General features: G+C 22.7%; 4 protein-coding genes across 4 annotated transcripts; 3 read left to right on the forward strand and 1 right to left on the reverse strand.

Annotated features, from left to right (window-relative positions):
* Positions 1-987: 987 nt before the first annotated feature.
* PBANKA_1443100 (conserved Plasmodium protein, unknown function) lies at positions 988-4,415 on the forward strand (the record flags this gene model as incomplete). The annotated part of the gene is made up of 2 exons (XM_034567793.1): positions 988-1,002; positions 1,143-4,415. 2 exons carry the CDS (start codon positions 988-990, stop codon positions 4,413-4,415), a joined length of 3,288 nt encoding a protein of 1,095 aa, XP_034424255.1.
* Positions 4,416-5,714: 1,299 nt separating this feature from the next.
* PBANKA_1443200 (RNA pseudouridylate synthase, putative) lies at positions 5,715-7,260 on the forward strand (the record flags this gene model as incomplete). Its single annotated transcript, XM_034567794.1, has 3 exons — positions 5,715-5,743; positions 5,905-5,995; positions 6,172-7,260. The coding sequence occupies 3 exons, from the start codon at positions 5,715-5,717 to the stop codon at positions 7,258-7,260; spliced, it is 1,209 nt and encodes a 402-aa protein (XP_034424256.1).
* Positions 7,261-7,640: 380 nt separating this feature from the next.
* PBANKA_1443300 (merozoite surface protein 9, putative) lies at positions 7,641-9,497 on the reverse strand (the record flags this gene model as incomplete). Its single annotated transcript, XM_034567795.1, has 1 exon — positions 7,641-9,497. One exon carries the CDS (start codon positions 9,495-9,497, stop codon positions 7,641-7,643), a length of 1,857 nt encoding a protein of 618 aa, XP_034424257.1.
* A 3,018-nt stretch (positions 9,498-12,515) lies between these two features.
* On the forward strand, positions 12,516-15,724 carry PBANKA_1443400 (conserved Plasmodium protein, unknown function; the record flags this gene model as incomplete). The annotated part of the gene is made up of 2 exons (XM_034567797.1): positions 12,516-15,357; positions 15,507-15,724. 2 exons carry the CDS (start codon positions 12,516-12,518, stop codon positions 15,722-15,724), a joined length of 3,060 nt encoding a protein of 1,019 aa, XP_034424258.1.
* Positions 15,725-15,736: the final 12 nt, after the last annotated feature.

A 15,736-nucleotide genomic window follows, 5' to 3' on the forward strand; every position in this document is an offset into this window, starting at 1 on the left:
TATTTTATACTATTTATTTTATTTTTAATTTGGCGATGTGGCAACAGAGATTCTTAAGTTAAACACGTATTATAATGGTATGTGATTTTCAAATTTCATTTTTCATAGTTCAATTCCTTTTTGCGGTTTTTTAAGCTTAGTTTTTCTGACTGATTAATTTTAGCGTGCATATATAATGTATGCAACTTATTAACTATAATATGTGACAAACATTTATAAAAATCAATATATAATATAGTATATATCTAGTAATTTTAATTTATAAATAGCCTTACTCAGTTGATGAACCTGCCTTTTGATATATAGTAATATGACTCTTTGCTTATGAGTTTTACATAAGCGTATGGAAATATAGCATGGATACATACATACATACTTAGATATTACATATGCTATAACAAAATTTTTATTTTTTTTCTTTTAACATTAATTAATAATTCATAAACATTTGCTTTATTCATATATATTAACTGCAAGAGTAAAAAAATGTATAAAACAAAACTATGGGCGCATTAGATATTTTTAAAAATATTTTTTACATATTTGAAAATATAATTTTTTGTCGATAATGTAAGTACATATATATAGTATATTATTTTTTATAATAGGTGCTACCTGAATGTAAACATATTATGTGAATTTCGCTTTTAGTATTTTTTTATTTATAAAATTTAGGTAAAAATTATTTGAATAAAGTTTTACATAATAAAGATTTACAACATATTATAGAATAACATGACTTATTGTATCATAGCGTTATATATAAATACAATTTTTAACCTTGTTTTATATCATTTTTTTTACATTATTTAAATCACCTTAGTTTTAGATGCATATTTTGATAAAAAAAAAAAGTGTTTTTAACAAAAGATGAAAATAAGAACTCATGGAACTTGGAAATAAATTATTAAAAATATAGCTAAAAAAGAATATATATATAAATATTTAAATGCATTCATTCGAAAAATAGTTTTTCAGATTTATCACATGGATAAGTACGAAGTAGGAAAAATAAAAATAGAAAAAAAGGAATTTGCTTTTACATATATAAAGAAATATACTTATACATACTTTCTACATATACGTCACACATTTATAACTAATAGAAAATCACATATTCTAATATTTTACTTTTATTACAGAACACCAACGACATTTCGAACTTCTTAATAGGACAAGAATTAATAATTGATAAATTATTATTTGAAAAAAAATATCTAACTAACAAAAGAAAAAGTAAAATAAAAGGTGCTAATAAACTTAGTTATTACTTGAATGACAAATTCAATACTTTCTTGGGATATGACAACTTTATAAATACTATATATAAAAAGGAAAAGAAATTTAAATGTAATATATCTGAACGGAAAAAAGGAAAAAGAGAAAAAAAAATAAACAACGAAACGATCAATTCAAATGATTCGTCATCTGAATACAATAGTAAGAATAATGACTCTAGTAATTTAAAATTAAAAAATAAAAGATGTGCCAATACAAGTAGTATTAATGCACCTATTAAAAAGAGGCATGGAGAAAGTGCTGAAACGAATAATGTGGAAAAAAAAGATACAAAAGTACATGTAGAATCTATTGTAACAAATGAGTCAAAGGAATTGTCATTACATGATGATAACGAAAATAAAAACTTGAACACATGCAAAGAAATGGAAAATGACAATAAATTATTGAGCAATGTAAATAGTGACATATGTCATGATAATATAATAAAAAAGGAAGCAGAAGCATGCAATTTTTTGTATAATCCACAGTTATTAAATAATAATATGTACAAATTTTCAGATGCATTAGAATCAAATAATTATACAAGTTCTTCATATCATTCTGACACAAGTGAAATATCAAATGTATCACCAGATATGGTATGTTTTGAAAAACAGTTTAAATATATTTATGATATATACAAGAAAAATGATAAAAATGTATATTTATTTTATAATCCTCCTGTGTGTAAATGCACTAATAAATTTTTAAAAGAACGGTATTTTCAAAATTTATATATGCAATATCCTTGCCTTTTCAATTGTTCATTTAACAATGATACACAAATTGAAAAATGTGATAATATAAAACATGAAAAAACTGACAATTTTGACGGAAAAAATAATTGTACTACGAATATAGAAATCAAAGAAGAAGATATAAATATGAAACAGGATAAAATGAATAATTATATCACAAATGAAGATAAAAATAGGAAAATTAACAACATGAACAAAATATCCATTGGAGAAGTGTCATCTTATGCAGTTGAATTAAAACTTTATGCAAAAGCATTTTTTGAATTATATTTTTTTGAAAAATGTTACGATAAAATCAAAAATGATTGTGCATATGCATTGGAAAGAAAAGTAAATAATAATAATGATAGTTATAAAGGTATTCAAAATGAAGTGAAAAATGAAGTTAAGAACGAATGTCAAGAAAATGAAACAACTCAAAGTGAAAACATGACAAAAGAATCTATTACATCTTTAACTAAGGAAGATGAGGATATGCTGAAAACATATTTTTATAAATGTTTATATAAAATATTAACAAATAAATCGAATACATGCAATAATAATTCATGCTGTGGATTATTATATGTACCATATAGTTATATTATAGTTATTTTAAATAGAAAAGTAGAAAATTTAACTTATGTATGTACAAATTTAAAACTTCCTTCAAATACAGATATATATTATAATAATAAAAAAAATGTTATAACTATATGTACAAAAAATTTAGAACATGAGTTTTTTATATATTATTGTTTAAAACAGGATAAATACATTAAGAATATAATAATTTATGATATTTATTATGATGGTTTTATACCTTTTTTTAAACCAATAGTTAATTTAAAAAATAAGAAAAATCAAGAAAACATTATTAACTATATTAATTATAATAAAAATGTTAATTTGTCAATAGTTTTTTTTTTGACCCAATCAAGGGGAAAAGAAAATGATTCTACGCAATTTAAAAAAAGTGAAAATAAAGCTTTAAACGAAAATAACGATAAAAAATGTGAAACAATTCGAAATATTTGTTCTGAAAAAGAAGAGGAAATTAATAATGAAAAAAATATTGTTAGTGATAATGTGAGTGCTGTTTCAAATGGAGTGAGACAAAATGATCCTAACGAAAAAGAAGTAGAAGAAATAAAAAACATGAATTTTCAAATATGTAGAATTGTGAATATAAATCATAGGATTGGATTCAAGTTTGGTACTAATACACATCTCAATAGCAATAGTAGCAATAATCGAATGAATGTTAATAAAAAATTTTTTCATTTAACTAGCCAAAGAAACGAAAATAATATTGAGGATTATTTTTCGAATATATGTAATGGAAATGAAGTTATTAATAATATGAATATAAATATGGTCGTCGATAAAATTTTAAAAATTGTTAATAAAAAGGATAGTATGTGTAATGATAAATGTATATATCATAATTATAATAAAAATAATATGAAAAATAAAGAAGTTCAAATTTATTTATGTGAAGCAATAAATTCATTCGCTTTTGATCGGCGCCCATTGTGTATTAAAAAAAGAGATATAACTTTATCAACTTATGCCAATTTTTATAAAATTATTAACAGTTATAATCCTAACAAAAATCAAAATAAATTACATGACATAATTAAAAAACATTTGGATCATGATGTTTTTAAAAAAGGAATTATGAAAAAAAATATTTTATTAAATTGTGGATATTCTAGTAAAGGGAAAGATAATAAAATTTCCCAGATTGAAGAAGTTCAAATAAATGAATTTCCAAAGGATATCAAAACTGAGATAGATTGTTTGAGCGGTGTTTACAAAGATACATCCATTAAAAATAATATAAATGAAAACAAAACAACAAACATAGATGAACAAAACGAGCCACATATATGTACAGAGAATATTTATAATATAGATTTAAAAAGTGAAAGAAAAAATATATATGAGACATCAGATGATGAAAACATACAAACCAAAGAAACAGATAATATGTTTAATGAAATGTTTTTTGTTTTTAATGACAACTCTGATTTATATACTTATGAAGAATTTAAACAAAGTAGAATAGATAGTATAAATAAAATAAATGAAAACAATAATATAAAAAAAAATAGTACTTATAATCGAAATACGTTATGGGATATGTTATCAACAAGATATTTACAAGCTCTATTTAATATCTATGTATGTTCATATTTAATAGAACAAAACAATTGTAATATAAATAGTATAGAAAAAAAAAAAAAAAGGAAATTAAAAAATATACCTTATAAATACAAAACACATATTATTAAAAATTATTATTACTATCTGTTTAAATTGTATAAAAATAAATTCAATGTAATTTTAGAAGAATCCGAAGAAGATATGATACATAAAAGTGTTTGGAAATAAAAAGCGATTCATATATTCGAATATATTTTGACTTAAACCCACGTGTATATAGAATGTGTGTGAATGTAAATCGAAAAGGATGTGAAGGAAAAACGAAAGAATGATACCATTGAATAGTTAATTAAATTATATTGGAAAGTTAATAAAAATGTTACAATATGGAAATATTATTAATTAGGCAATATATGCATATGTAAAATAATCCAATACTAAAAAATATAATTTTCTTATAATTATTCATAAGATATAGATAATTAAAATTTTGCAAAATGAGACAAAACTCGCTATAAATATAAATGAAAAAATTCATAAAATCAGAAAAATATTTTTCAGAATAATGAATATGTATATGTTGTGCGCGTGGGGATAAAATAAACCTTATTAATAGCGTAACTTTTATTTCATTTCATTTTATATCCTTTCTTTTTTTTGTAATACACCTTTGAATTTTGTTTTACACACGCAGTGTATCTATGTTTTTTTCCCTGTTTTTTATTATATTTTCCTTTTATTTCACGCACCTAACCAAATTTCTCTAATTTAAAGGTGTCAATTTGATGTATACTATATGGTTATATATAAAACATTATTGTTGTATTAAAAAAAAGTGAATGTTATTTATCATTATTTTATGGAATAATATTATAACTTTTTTTATTTGAACAAAACAACCAAATCATAATATATTACATTTTTTTAAAATTATATTATTCATTAGTATTAACTAATTTAGTTAGTAAACTCAGGACTGTGATGCAAATATGTATATTTGGATTATTTCCATTTCTTATTATATATGTATATATATTTTTACTATTCATACTTTTGTATAAATATTTAGGGTTAATTATTTATTACTTATATTTATGGAGAATTGTATGTATATGTAATATTTACATTTTAATAAATTCGGGTTATATTACTAGGCTAAATTTTATTTGTTGTAGAATATGTATATAATATATATATATTTTTGTAATTTATGCATATGTTAATTTTTTTTAGATTTTAAATTGTTCTACTTTATTGGTTTTAATTTTTAGGGTATATTTTTTGTTAAACACATATATATGGATTTTTTTTATGTTAAATTAAATTTATATATTTTGAAGTTTAGGATAATAATATAATAACACTCTTGTGAATAAATGTTAATATGGATATAAATAAAAGTAAATTTTCAATTTTATAGAGAATTTTTTCTTTAAAATGAATGATACTTTTTGGGAGTAGTCCTATATTATTTCATAATAGAAATATTGATTTGTACCTGTAGCGGTATATAAAATGTGAACCAATATGTTTCCCTCTGTTCAGCTGAAGAAAACGTATGTATATATAGAAATAGCAATGCATATTGTGAATACAAACTAATGTTTATTTTACTTATATTGAATATTACTCGTTCCATTAACTGGTTTGATTGTGTGGCATTTATTCATGTTGTTATTTGTACATATGCTACACATGTTTTATTTTTATTTTTCAGTGTATTTTTAAGGCTTTCAAAGATATTATCTCTATCTTCAGTGGTGTCAAGAAACAAAGCCCAAGAATTGATAAGGAGTGGAAACGTTAAGGTGAAATTAGCATACCTTTATTTATGTTTACAATATTACATTTATTTTTTTGATATATCTTTGACATATTATTTTGTATGTCATTGAACATTATAAAATATTATATTTTTTTCTTAACATACTGATAAGGTTACATGATTCTTTCAATTTGAATTTTTATATTCCTTTTGATTTAGGTGGATAATCAGATTGTTAAGCAAAATACTGTAATTGATGTAAACTCAAAAATAGAAGTGAATGGGTGTGAAATAAATGTAGATATAACGACAAAGTTATGGGGAATATATAAGCCGAAAAATGTGTTTTGTAATACAGATCAAAATTATATATACGAAGAAAAAAAATTAATAAATAAAAAAAAAAAACATATATTATTAAATGATGGAAATGATAAATTACAAATAAGTTCTGAAAATATGAGAAAATTAATAGAGGAAAATAAATTAAAAGGAGAAAATAACATGATGAATAATAAGACATTAATTTACAAAAGTGATTTTTATAATACTAACAAAATAAATCGAAATGATAACACTAATATATACCGAGATATGCATTTTCCAAATTATACAGAAACAAGAATGAACAAAAGAAAGATTCAAGATAATGAAAAAAATATTACAATTAGTACAAACACATCTAAACTTAATGTTAATCTTTTTGATTTTATAAAAAAAAAAAATATATTATATGAAGAAAAAAATAAAATTGAAAATTATATACCAGAGCATTTAATTATTGTAAATAGTCTCGATTCTGATATGGAAGGAATAATATTATTAACAAATGATGGTGATTTTGCAAACAAATTAAAAGATATAAATAATAATATATTGACAACTTATTTAATAAAAACTCAAGAAGAATTAACTAATGAAAAAATCGAACTACTAAGAAAAGGTTGTACAATAGGTGGTATAACTATTCGTCCTTTAGAATTAAAAATAATAAAACCAAATTTTTTATATAAATGGATTAAATTAACATATGTAGAAAAATCACAAACACATTTAAATCTACTTTTTTCAAAATATAATATGACTATAAGAAAGTGTAAAAGATATTCCTTTGGCCCATATAAATCTTCTGATTTATCAGGAAATTTTCTCAGACCATTAAAAATACACTCAACTATTAATCATCTTATACCAAGACATGAATATAAATTAGCTTTATCACACCCTACTGGTAACATCTTAATGGATTGTCACCAAAAATGTATTAAAATCAAGGATTATTTAAACGATTCTGTTATACGAGGATAGCTTATTTATTATACTCGAAAAAAGTATATACAAGTTTATTATAAATTATTTTTTGTCCCATGTGAAATTTTAATTTAAAATGAAAAGTCTATACCGTTCATGTATTTGTTTATTTAAAATAATGCATATCGTATATTTTTTACTTTTTGAAATCGAAACATAAAAAACAATTAATGGAGAATCAATAATTACAATTTGCTTTAAAGCAAATAATAACAAAAAATATATTAAACTTTAAAAAATAGTACAGAAAACATAAAAATAAAAAATTATATGATACACTATATGAGAGCATAAAAAAAAGATAGAAGTGATTTCCTTTGAATTGTTTCTTTTTTTTTTTTTAAAACAATTAAAAGAAATTATACATCAATACATATTTATGCTTGGTTTGGAGCTGGTGTATCTTCTAGGATTATATTGTTTGAAGGTGTTGATGTTTTAGATTCATCCTCGAGTTTATTGTCTGATAATTCTTCTGCTAAATCATATATTCTTTCTTTTATAACATATATAACGATTTTTTTTATGATGTTAGGAATTTCTGAAATGTCACTAGGAGTACTAGCACCCTTTTCAATGTCAATGGATGAATTATTTGATTTATTTTCTGAATCATTTACATTTTCCCTTTCCTCTACTGCAGATTCATCGACTTTAAGTAAATTGTTGATAGCTTCTACGGCAATGTTTTCATCGATAATTTTCTGAACACACTCATTTGACAATTCAGCTTCATCAGATTCTGTTTCATCCATACCTTCGACAGTAGATAAGATTTCATCGTTTTCATAATCTGCATGTGTATCAGTATATAATCCTTGTTCATATAAATCGATTTCACTAATCATCTTATCGATGGTAGATACAATAGATTTTTTCTGGGGCAAAATACCTCTGAATAATTTCATATGTGACGAGGATTTATTAAATGAAATAAATTTATCATTATCAGCTACATCATCATCAGCTGCATCATCATCAGCTGTATCGTCGACAATTGCATCGTCATCATCATAATCATAAATTGAGGATTCAACTGGTAATGGGTCAGGAATATTTTCCGTTTTCTTTTTACGGGACATTTTGTTTTTAATTTTAATTAATAACCTTTTGATTTTGCTATATAATAATTTCATACTTAATTGTATTACACCTTTTTTTAATTCATCTAAATATTCATCCTTGCTAACCATTGGTATTTCTTCTTCTCCTAACTCAATTGATTTATTTTTTCTGTAAGTTATATATGATTTATATAACAATCTTAATAATATGTCTTTTAATTTTGATATTATTGAATCTTTGAGCTTAACTAACAAATATTCATAAGATGATAAATTACTTGTAAATTCATACAACTTATTTAATGATGGTAAACCGCCACTAAATAATCCATTTTTTGGAGATAACAATCCTTCAATATTTACAATTTGTTCTCCGATTTCTTTTCCTTTTTCAATTAACCCTGCTAATTCATTTCCAATTCCATCACTTTCTTGTACTAAAACAGTTTTAACTACATTCATTATATTTTCTCCCTCATCAAAAATATCTTGAACACTTGATTTTATAATATCATCAATACCTACATTGGTGTCGTCTTCATTTGAACAAATTTTTTCTTGTGATTTTGATAACCCATCAAAATTATTTGTGTTTACTATTCTTTTATAAATTTTATTCATATCACCACTTGGTATATTTATGTGTTTATTAATTGTGCTGTAATTATCATTTAAAAATTGGAAACCTTTTTTTATATTTTTAATGCTTGTGTTTAATTTATCTAAATCTGAAATACTTGTACCACTACTTCTTAACTGTGTATTACCACTTTTTTTAATATCACGTACAATATTTTTTACTGATTCAATATTTTTTTTTTGTGCTTCTAAAACTTTAATAATTCTTCTTAATGTATTACTATGTTTTCCATGAATATATTGAGATTTATTATGCATAGACTCATCTGTTATGGCTTTTAATAAAAATCCAAGGTCTTTATTGCTTAACAATCCTCTACATTCTTCCATTATTTCATCACAATTTTCTTCTTCAACAGGATTGGTGGTAGTTAAGCAATATTGGCATTTTGCTACTTTTAACAATTCGTTATAATTATTTATAATACCATAATTAATTTGGGCTTCCAAATTATTTGTTTTATGAGCATTGGTAGATTTGCTTCTGAGAGCAATCATAAGTAAAGGGAATGCCACGATACTTATCTTCATTTTTTCTTAATAAAGAATAGTAATTTGTTTTATATAGCTAGCTGGAAAAAAAAAATTAAATATATACAAGCTATTATTTATACACACATAATATATTTATATACACATTACCAGTCAATTGAAACATTGCAAAGTTTACAAGTTGGAATTTATTAAAAAACATAGTATGAAAACAAGTTGATGAGAAGTATAGTGCATCTTTAGTTCATTATAAATAATTTTGTCTTTCGATTCTTACTTTTTTACGATTCGATACACCAAACTTTAAATTAAATCGATTAAAAGATACATATATAAAAATATATGATACGATTACTTAAAAATTTGATTCCAATTCGTTGTGAAAAAACAAATTAACAATAACAAAAAAATAATATATATAAACCAATGTGTGTTTATCAATAAAAATTTAAATGTATGAAATATAAAAATTAATATGTTCATTTTTTTAATTTCCTGATAACTATTTTTTCCGTTTTTGTTAAGTTGAGCAAATTTCAAAAGAATATTAATGTTTAGTAAAAAAATATTAGATCAAGAAGTTACACAATTGTTTACTTATTCAGTATATGGATAATGTACATATGTATTTTTCTAAATGTGTGTAAGGATATAATAATGTATAATGCACAAAAAAATATATTTAAATATAAAATAATATTACATGTGCATTAAAGCATGTATTCTAACGTAAGACAACAGTTTAAACTATTTTTATTTTGTTATTATTTTTACTAATTGCAACAATAAAAAAAAAAATTAAAAAATACAATAAGAATGGCTAATTTACTTTTTCTACCTATTTAGTTTTTATTTTCCCTTTTTAACTCAAAACTAAATTCATAATATATTCATTGTTAAGGAAATAAAGGAGAAACGGTTTTAGTGCACTTTATATATTTTTTTTTACTTTTTCTCTTTTTGATATTATTCAAAATAAGTATATTAAATAAAAATCATAAGGAAACTTCCAGGAATGCTAAACATATGCCTATGACGTGAAAATAAGCATTCTTTACATTATATACACAATTTTCTAGTTTTACATTTTCTTATTATATAAAATATAAATAATGTAAATATATGCTTATTTAATGTACAATACATATGAATATATCATTTTTACTTGTCTATCAATTTCAGTAAGTGTTAGCACACTCCTTTATTTAGTATTCCTATTTTATCTTAATGGTTTTAAAGTTGTTATATATTATTTTATTTCTATTTTTGGTTTACTCTTTTAATTTCATAGAATATTTCAAAATATTTAATTTTAATTGTCTTTAAATACTTTAATATAAACAATACCTTTTTGAATCACATTTATTTTACCTTACCCCAATTGAAATATTTTAGAATAAACTTTTCGTTAATTTGTTTTTTTAAAAATGCTTTTCATTATTTTATTGTATCAATTTAGGGGTAAAAAAATTCGAAAGCATACTAATTCATATATATATATATATATATATATATATATATATTTTTTTTTTATCTTTATCTAATATTTCTTTAAGTTCAGTTTATAAATCAAATAAAGAATGTTTGTTACTGTAAATAGTTGTTAAGGGATGTTTGTTAGTTTCCAAAAAAAATAAAAAGATAAGAAAGCATGTATTGTGAATAATAATTATATAACTATTATGGCCTTATCAATGTACGAGTAAATATTTTACTTACTATTTTAAAACTAAACTATTTTATTTCAAATCGATTAGATACTTATAAACCTTATTATGTATTTGTCGATAAAGTGTATATGCAGATATATAAATATACATTTTTTGGGGAATAAAAAGTTTTAAATTATATTTTATTATTTAGTTCCTTGGTGTTACTCAATAAAACATACAGTTTATACTAAATCAGATAAGGATGATAAATCGAGCGCTTTATCCAATACGTGTAGTTATTTTTGATAAATAAGTATATATATGTATTAGTAGAAAATAGGAATAGTCATAAATAGCAAAACATTTGGTGACTAAAATTATACTAATATCCATTGAAACCAACTATCAATTATATTTATAAGAAATATGGTATTCTTTTATATATAATCATAATTCATGTTGTATTTCTTTTGGTTGCCTTTATCCACATATATGTATTTTCTGAAGGTTTGTTTTTTATTTATTTCAAAAATTTATTTTGAGGTCAGCACATGCCCAACCATATACTTTCCTGGAGTATATTAAGATGTTACACTAATATTTTTATTAATTTTTAAGCAGATATATATATGCTCGCGAATATATATGGATGTATGTGTCACATTCAGTTTATGTAGCCTATTATAATGGTAAATATATTATTTCCATTATGATATCATATTTTAGCTTATTTTTTTTAAATATAACAATGTTTCCTTTTTTTATTTTTGTTTTCTAAATATAGAAAAAATCAATGCATATTGATTAGAGTATAAATACAATGATAAAGCAATTGTTTCTTTTCACTTATATATGGGATTTCTCTTTTCTTAGTTATAATGAATTTTAATATGGATACGTCTGTGCTCATATAATTGAGTAAATATTCCCATTTTTAGAATTTCATATATTTCTATTTTCAAATGATATACTTCTTCAGAACTATGTGATTTTTGTATTTTACTGCTTTATGCTTTATCCATTTTTATTTGTTTTTTTCTCTCCATTTTATTTATTTTGTATAATATTTTTTGTTTAGTATTTTTTTTGTTTAGTGTTTATATGCCACTGAAAGGTATTTACGCTACTTTTGTCGTTTCCCTTCCATTTTAAGAAATTATCATAGTCCTATAAATGATGAACTGGATTGAAAACATGCGTTGACAGAATTGACACATTATTATATTTATTTATGTGTACATAAGTATACTTCGGAGTTTTGTTATATATATAATATGTATGTGGTTAATGAAAATAAACAAATTCAAAAAATACAATGTTTTACAACAAGTGAAGAAACAAATAGCTGAAAATATGAAACATAAATGTATTTTGCGATTTTCAATTACAGTTAAAATGTGAGAACATGCTTAAATTTGTTAAATTTCTTTTTTTCATTGTGTTTTTAATAAAATGGGAAATGGTAGCCTCAATAAATATACTCCGAAAGGAGCCCAATAGTGTAACTGCCAATTTTAAGAAAAGTTGTAAACAAAATGACTTGGTTAAAAATATAAGAAAGGGATATTTACCCTATGCTATAGGAAGCATTGAAGATAATAATATTGTGAGCATTGCTAGAAATAATAAATTTTTTAGAGATGATAGAAAATTAAAAATGGTTAAATATAATTACAAGGATCCCTATAACCGGAATAACCATTATGGTCATAATAAAAGAAATGAGCTAAAACAAAAAAAAAAAACATTTTTTTTTATTTGTAACAATTTGGCTAGCTCAACTAAAAAGAAAAAATCCAAAATAAAAAGGGAAACACATATTTTTAATAACTTGAATTATGGAGAAGAACAATCAATAGACCATGAATTGGAAGAAAGTTTGAGTGGATGTATAGAAAATGATATTAAAGATAATTATTTTGATTCATTAATAGGTTGTAGTAACGATGATTATAATTATGATGAAGACAATTTTGATAAAGATGATTTAAGTGAAGAAACAAAAAGAGAAAAATATTATGCATATGGAAGAAAATTTAATGATCAAGATTTTAATTCTGAAAATGTAAATAAATATTACCAATATTTGCCTATATATAACAATTATAATTGTGATAATAATAATATTCGAAGGAATAGCAATAATACAGGAACAATGGAAAATTTTCGAAAAGTATACGAAAGTAATAAAATTGAAAACTTGGAAAGAAATATAAGAGAAGAAGATTTACAATACCCTTCTGTTCCAGTCAATTGGAAAGTTTATGTATGTCTTTTTTTTGATAAAAAGTATAACTATGAAAATGGTGAAGAACAAAAGATATACAATAAATTTAATATAAATATACGTCATAAATTTGCATTAGAATTTTTAGCATGGGCTCGATTATCAACAAGGATATATCAAAACACATCAAAAATTTTAATGTTATTTAATTTAAAAAAAAATAATAATATATATGGTAATTTAATTTTTTTTACATCCTTAAATTTACACTATGCTAAAATGTTTATGAAATCTAATCCATATATAAAACTTGGGTTATGTGAAGAGTTATATTTGTATTCATATGAAAATAATAATGATCATTTTTTAATTGGTAATTTTCCAAATTTATTTTTACAAAAAAATTATTTGCTTGTAAAATTTTTTAACCAAGACAAATTAAAAGATATCAATGAACTTTATGAAAAGCATATGAGATTTTATATAACATCAAGCATGATTTTTAAATTAGGTACATTAAAAAAAGTTCCTAAAGACAGCATAAAAGATTTATTTTTATCTACATATCAATATTTACCAATAACAGATAAACAAACTAAAAATATTTTAAACAAATTTCATGAAGAATATAAAATTTTTGATAAATGCAAAAGTGTGGAAATTGATAAAGATAATCTTACTATAAAAGATATAAAATATGAAGAAAACGATTTAAATGGAAATGAAAATAATCACGTTGGAACTTGTAATGATAGCGATAGTTTTGATACTTCTGATGATACTCCTTTTGAAAAATTTGGATCAAATTGTTTAGCAGAGTTAAGTATAATTAATTGTAAAGATGAAGAAGAGGCTCGTGAGTTTCTCGAAAAAGATCCATATACAAGATGTTGTTTTTTCGATAGCATTTTTTTATCGGAAGTTCGAGAAGTTGCCCCACATTTGAAATACTCAGAAGGATATATACCAAAACCTCAATCATATTTAAATTATAAATATAAAATTGATACAAAATTAAATCCAAGTGAAAGTATGGAAGATAAACCTGATTTTTTAGAAAATAAAAGTTTATCTGAAAAACCGCTAGAGGATCACGAAAAGGTGGATTTTGATATTCTGGATACATTTATTAAATTGAAATATACAAATAAAGATATTCTTTGCTCGAAAGAAGAATATGATGAAGAAATTCAAACTGAAAAAAAGAGTAATAACAATAGAAACACATTTCATTATAATATTAATGAACAAAAAGGAGATAAAAAAAAGTATAAAATAAAAATAGTAGATTATAGTAACGAATATATTGATTATATATGTAATGTAGAAAGAAACAAAATATTATATACAAAAAAAAAGGATAAAATCGAACAAAATTTAAAGAATAAATATAAGAATCATAATAGTAACATATATGATATACTGAATTCTGATAAGAAAGATATAAATATAAACAAGAAAAAGGACATCATATTAATAGATAATACTTTACAATTTTTTGATCATATATTTTTTAAGGATTATTTATCTGATTTTGTTTATATATCATTACCACCTGGCGAATTTATTGAAGATGCATATGCAATTAAAGATGAAAAAAATTATGATTTTACTATTTTTAATACTTCGCTAGCTACACAAGATGATTTTTTAAAAAGGCAAAATTATTTACCGAAATTTTTAAAGGGGATATGGTTAAAAAAAGAAAATTCAAAAATTTTATTTTATGATAAACAAAATAATGCATTACTATTTGGAACAGGTATAGATAAAACATTTTCATGGAATAAAAAAGTAGAACCTCGAATTATGAAAAGAGCTTTAATAAATATGGAAATAGCTATTGAAAAAATACGAAAAGGTAGTTCAGTAATCCATGATGATATAACAATACATCAGGAATCAGAGAGAATTATTAAGGAGTACGCAGATGAATACACCTCTTTGGAAAACCGGTTCACTTCTATTTATAACCAGTTGACTGATTCAGAGGGATACAAAGATTTGAAACCCGCCCCAGGTACGCAAACTGAAAAATGAATAGAACTGTGTATTGCACCTTTTTATGAATGAAAAATTTTTATGAAAAAATAAAAATGGTAGTATGGTTTATAAATGTTGAGTATATTAACCTTTTGTTAATATTTCACAAATTTTTTCAATTCGCAGGTCTGGAATATTTAAATCCCAACATTTGGGAAAAAACACCTGAGGAACACAAAAAATTGATGATGGACCCAGAAAAACTGCAAAAAATTCATTCAAACTTTTTAAAGAAACTAGAACTATACAAAGTTACCATAGATGATGATCCATTTGTTCAAAAAGAGCCATCAGAAAGTGAAATATTAAGTAACTCTGATAAGGTAGATGTCGATATATTATGACAAGATGATTTT

Source organism: Plasmodium berghei (assembly GCF_900002375.2).
Source record: "Plasmodium berghei ANKA genome assembly, chromosome: 14".
Classification (NCBI taxonomy): domain Eukaryota; phylum Apicomplexa; class Aconoidasida; order Haemosporida; family Plasmodiidae; genus Plasmodium; species Plasmodium berghei.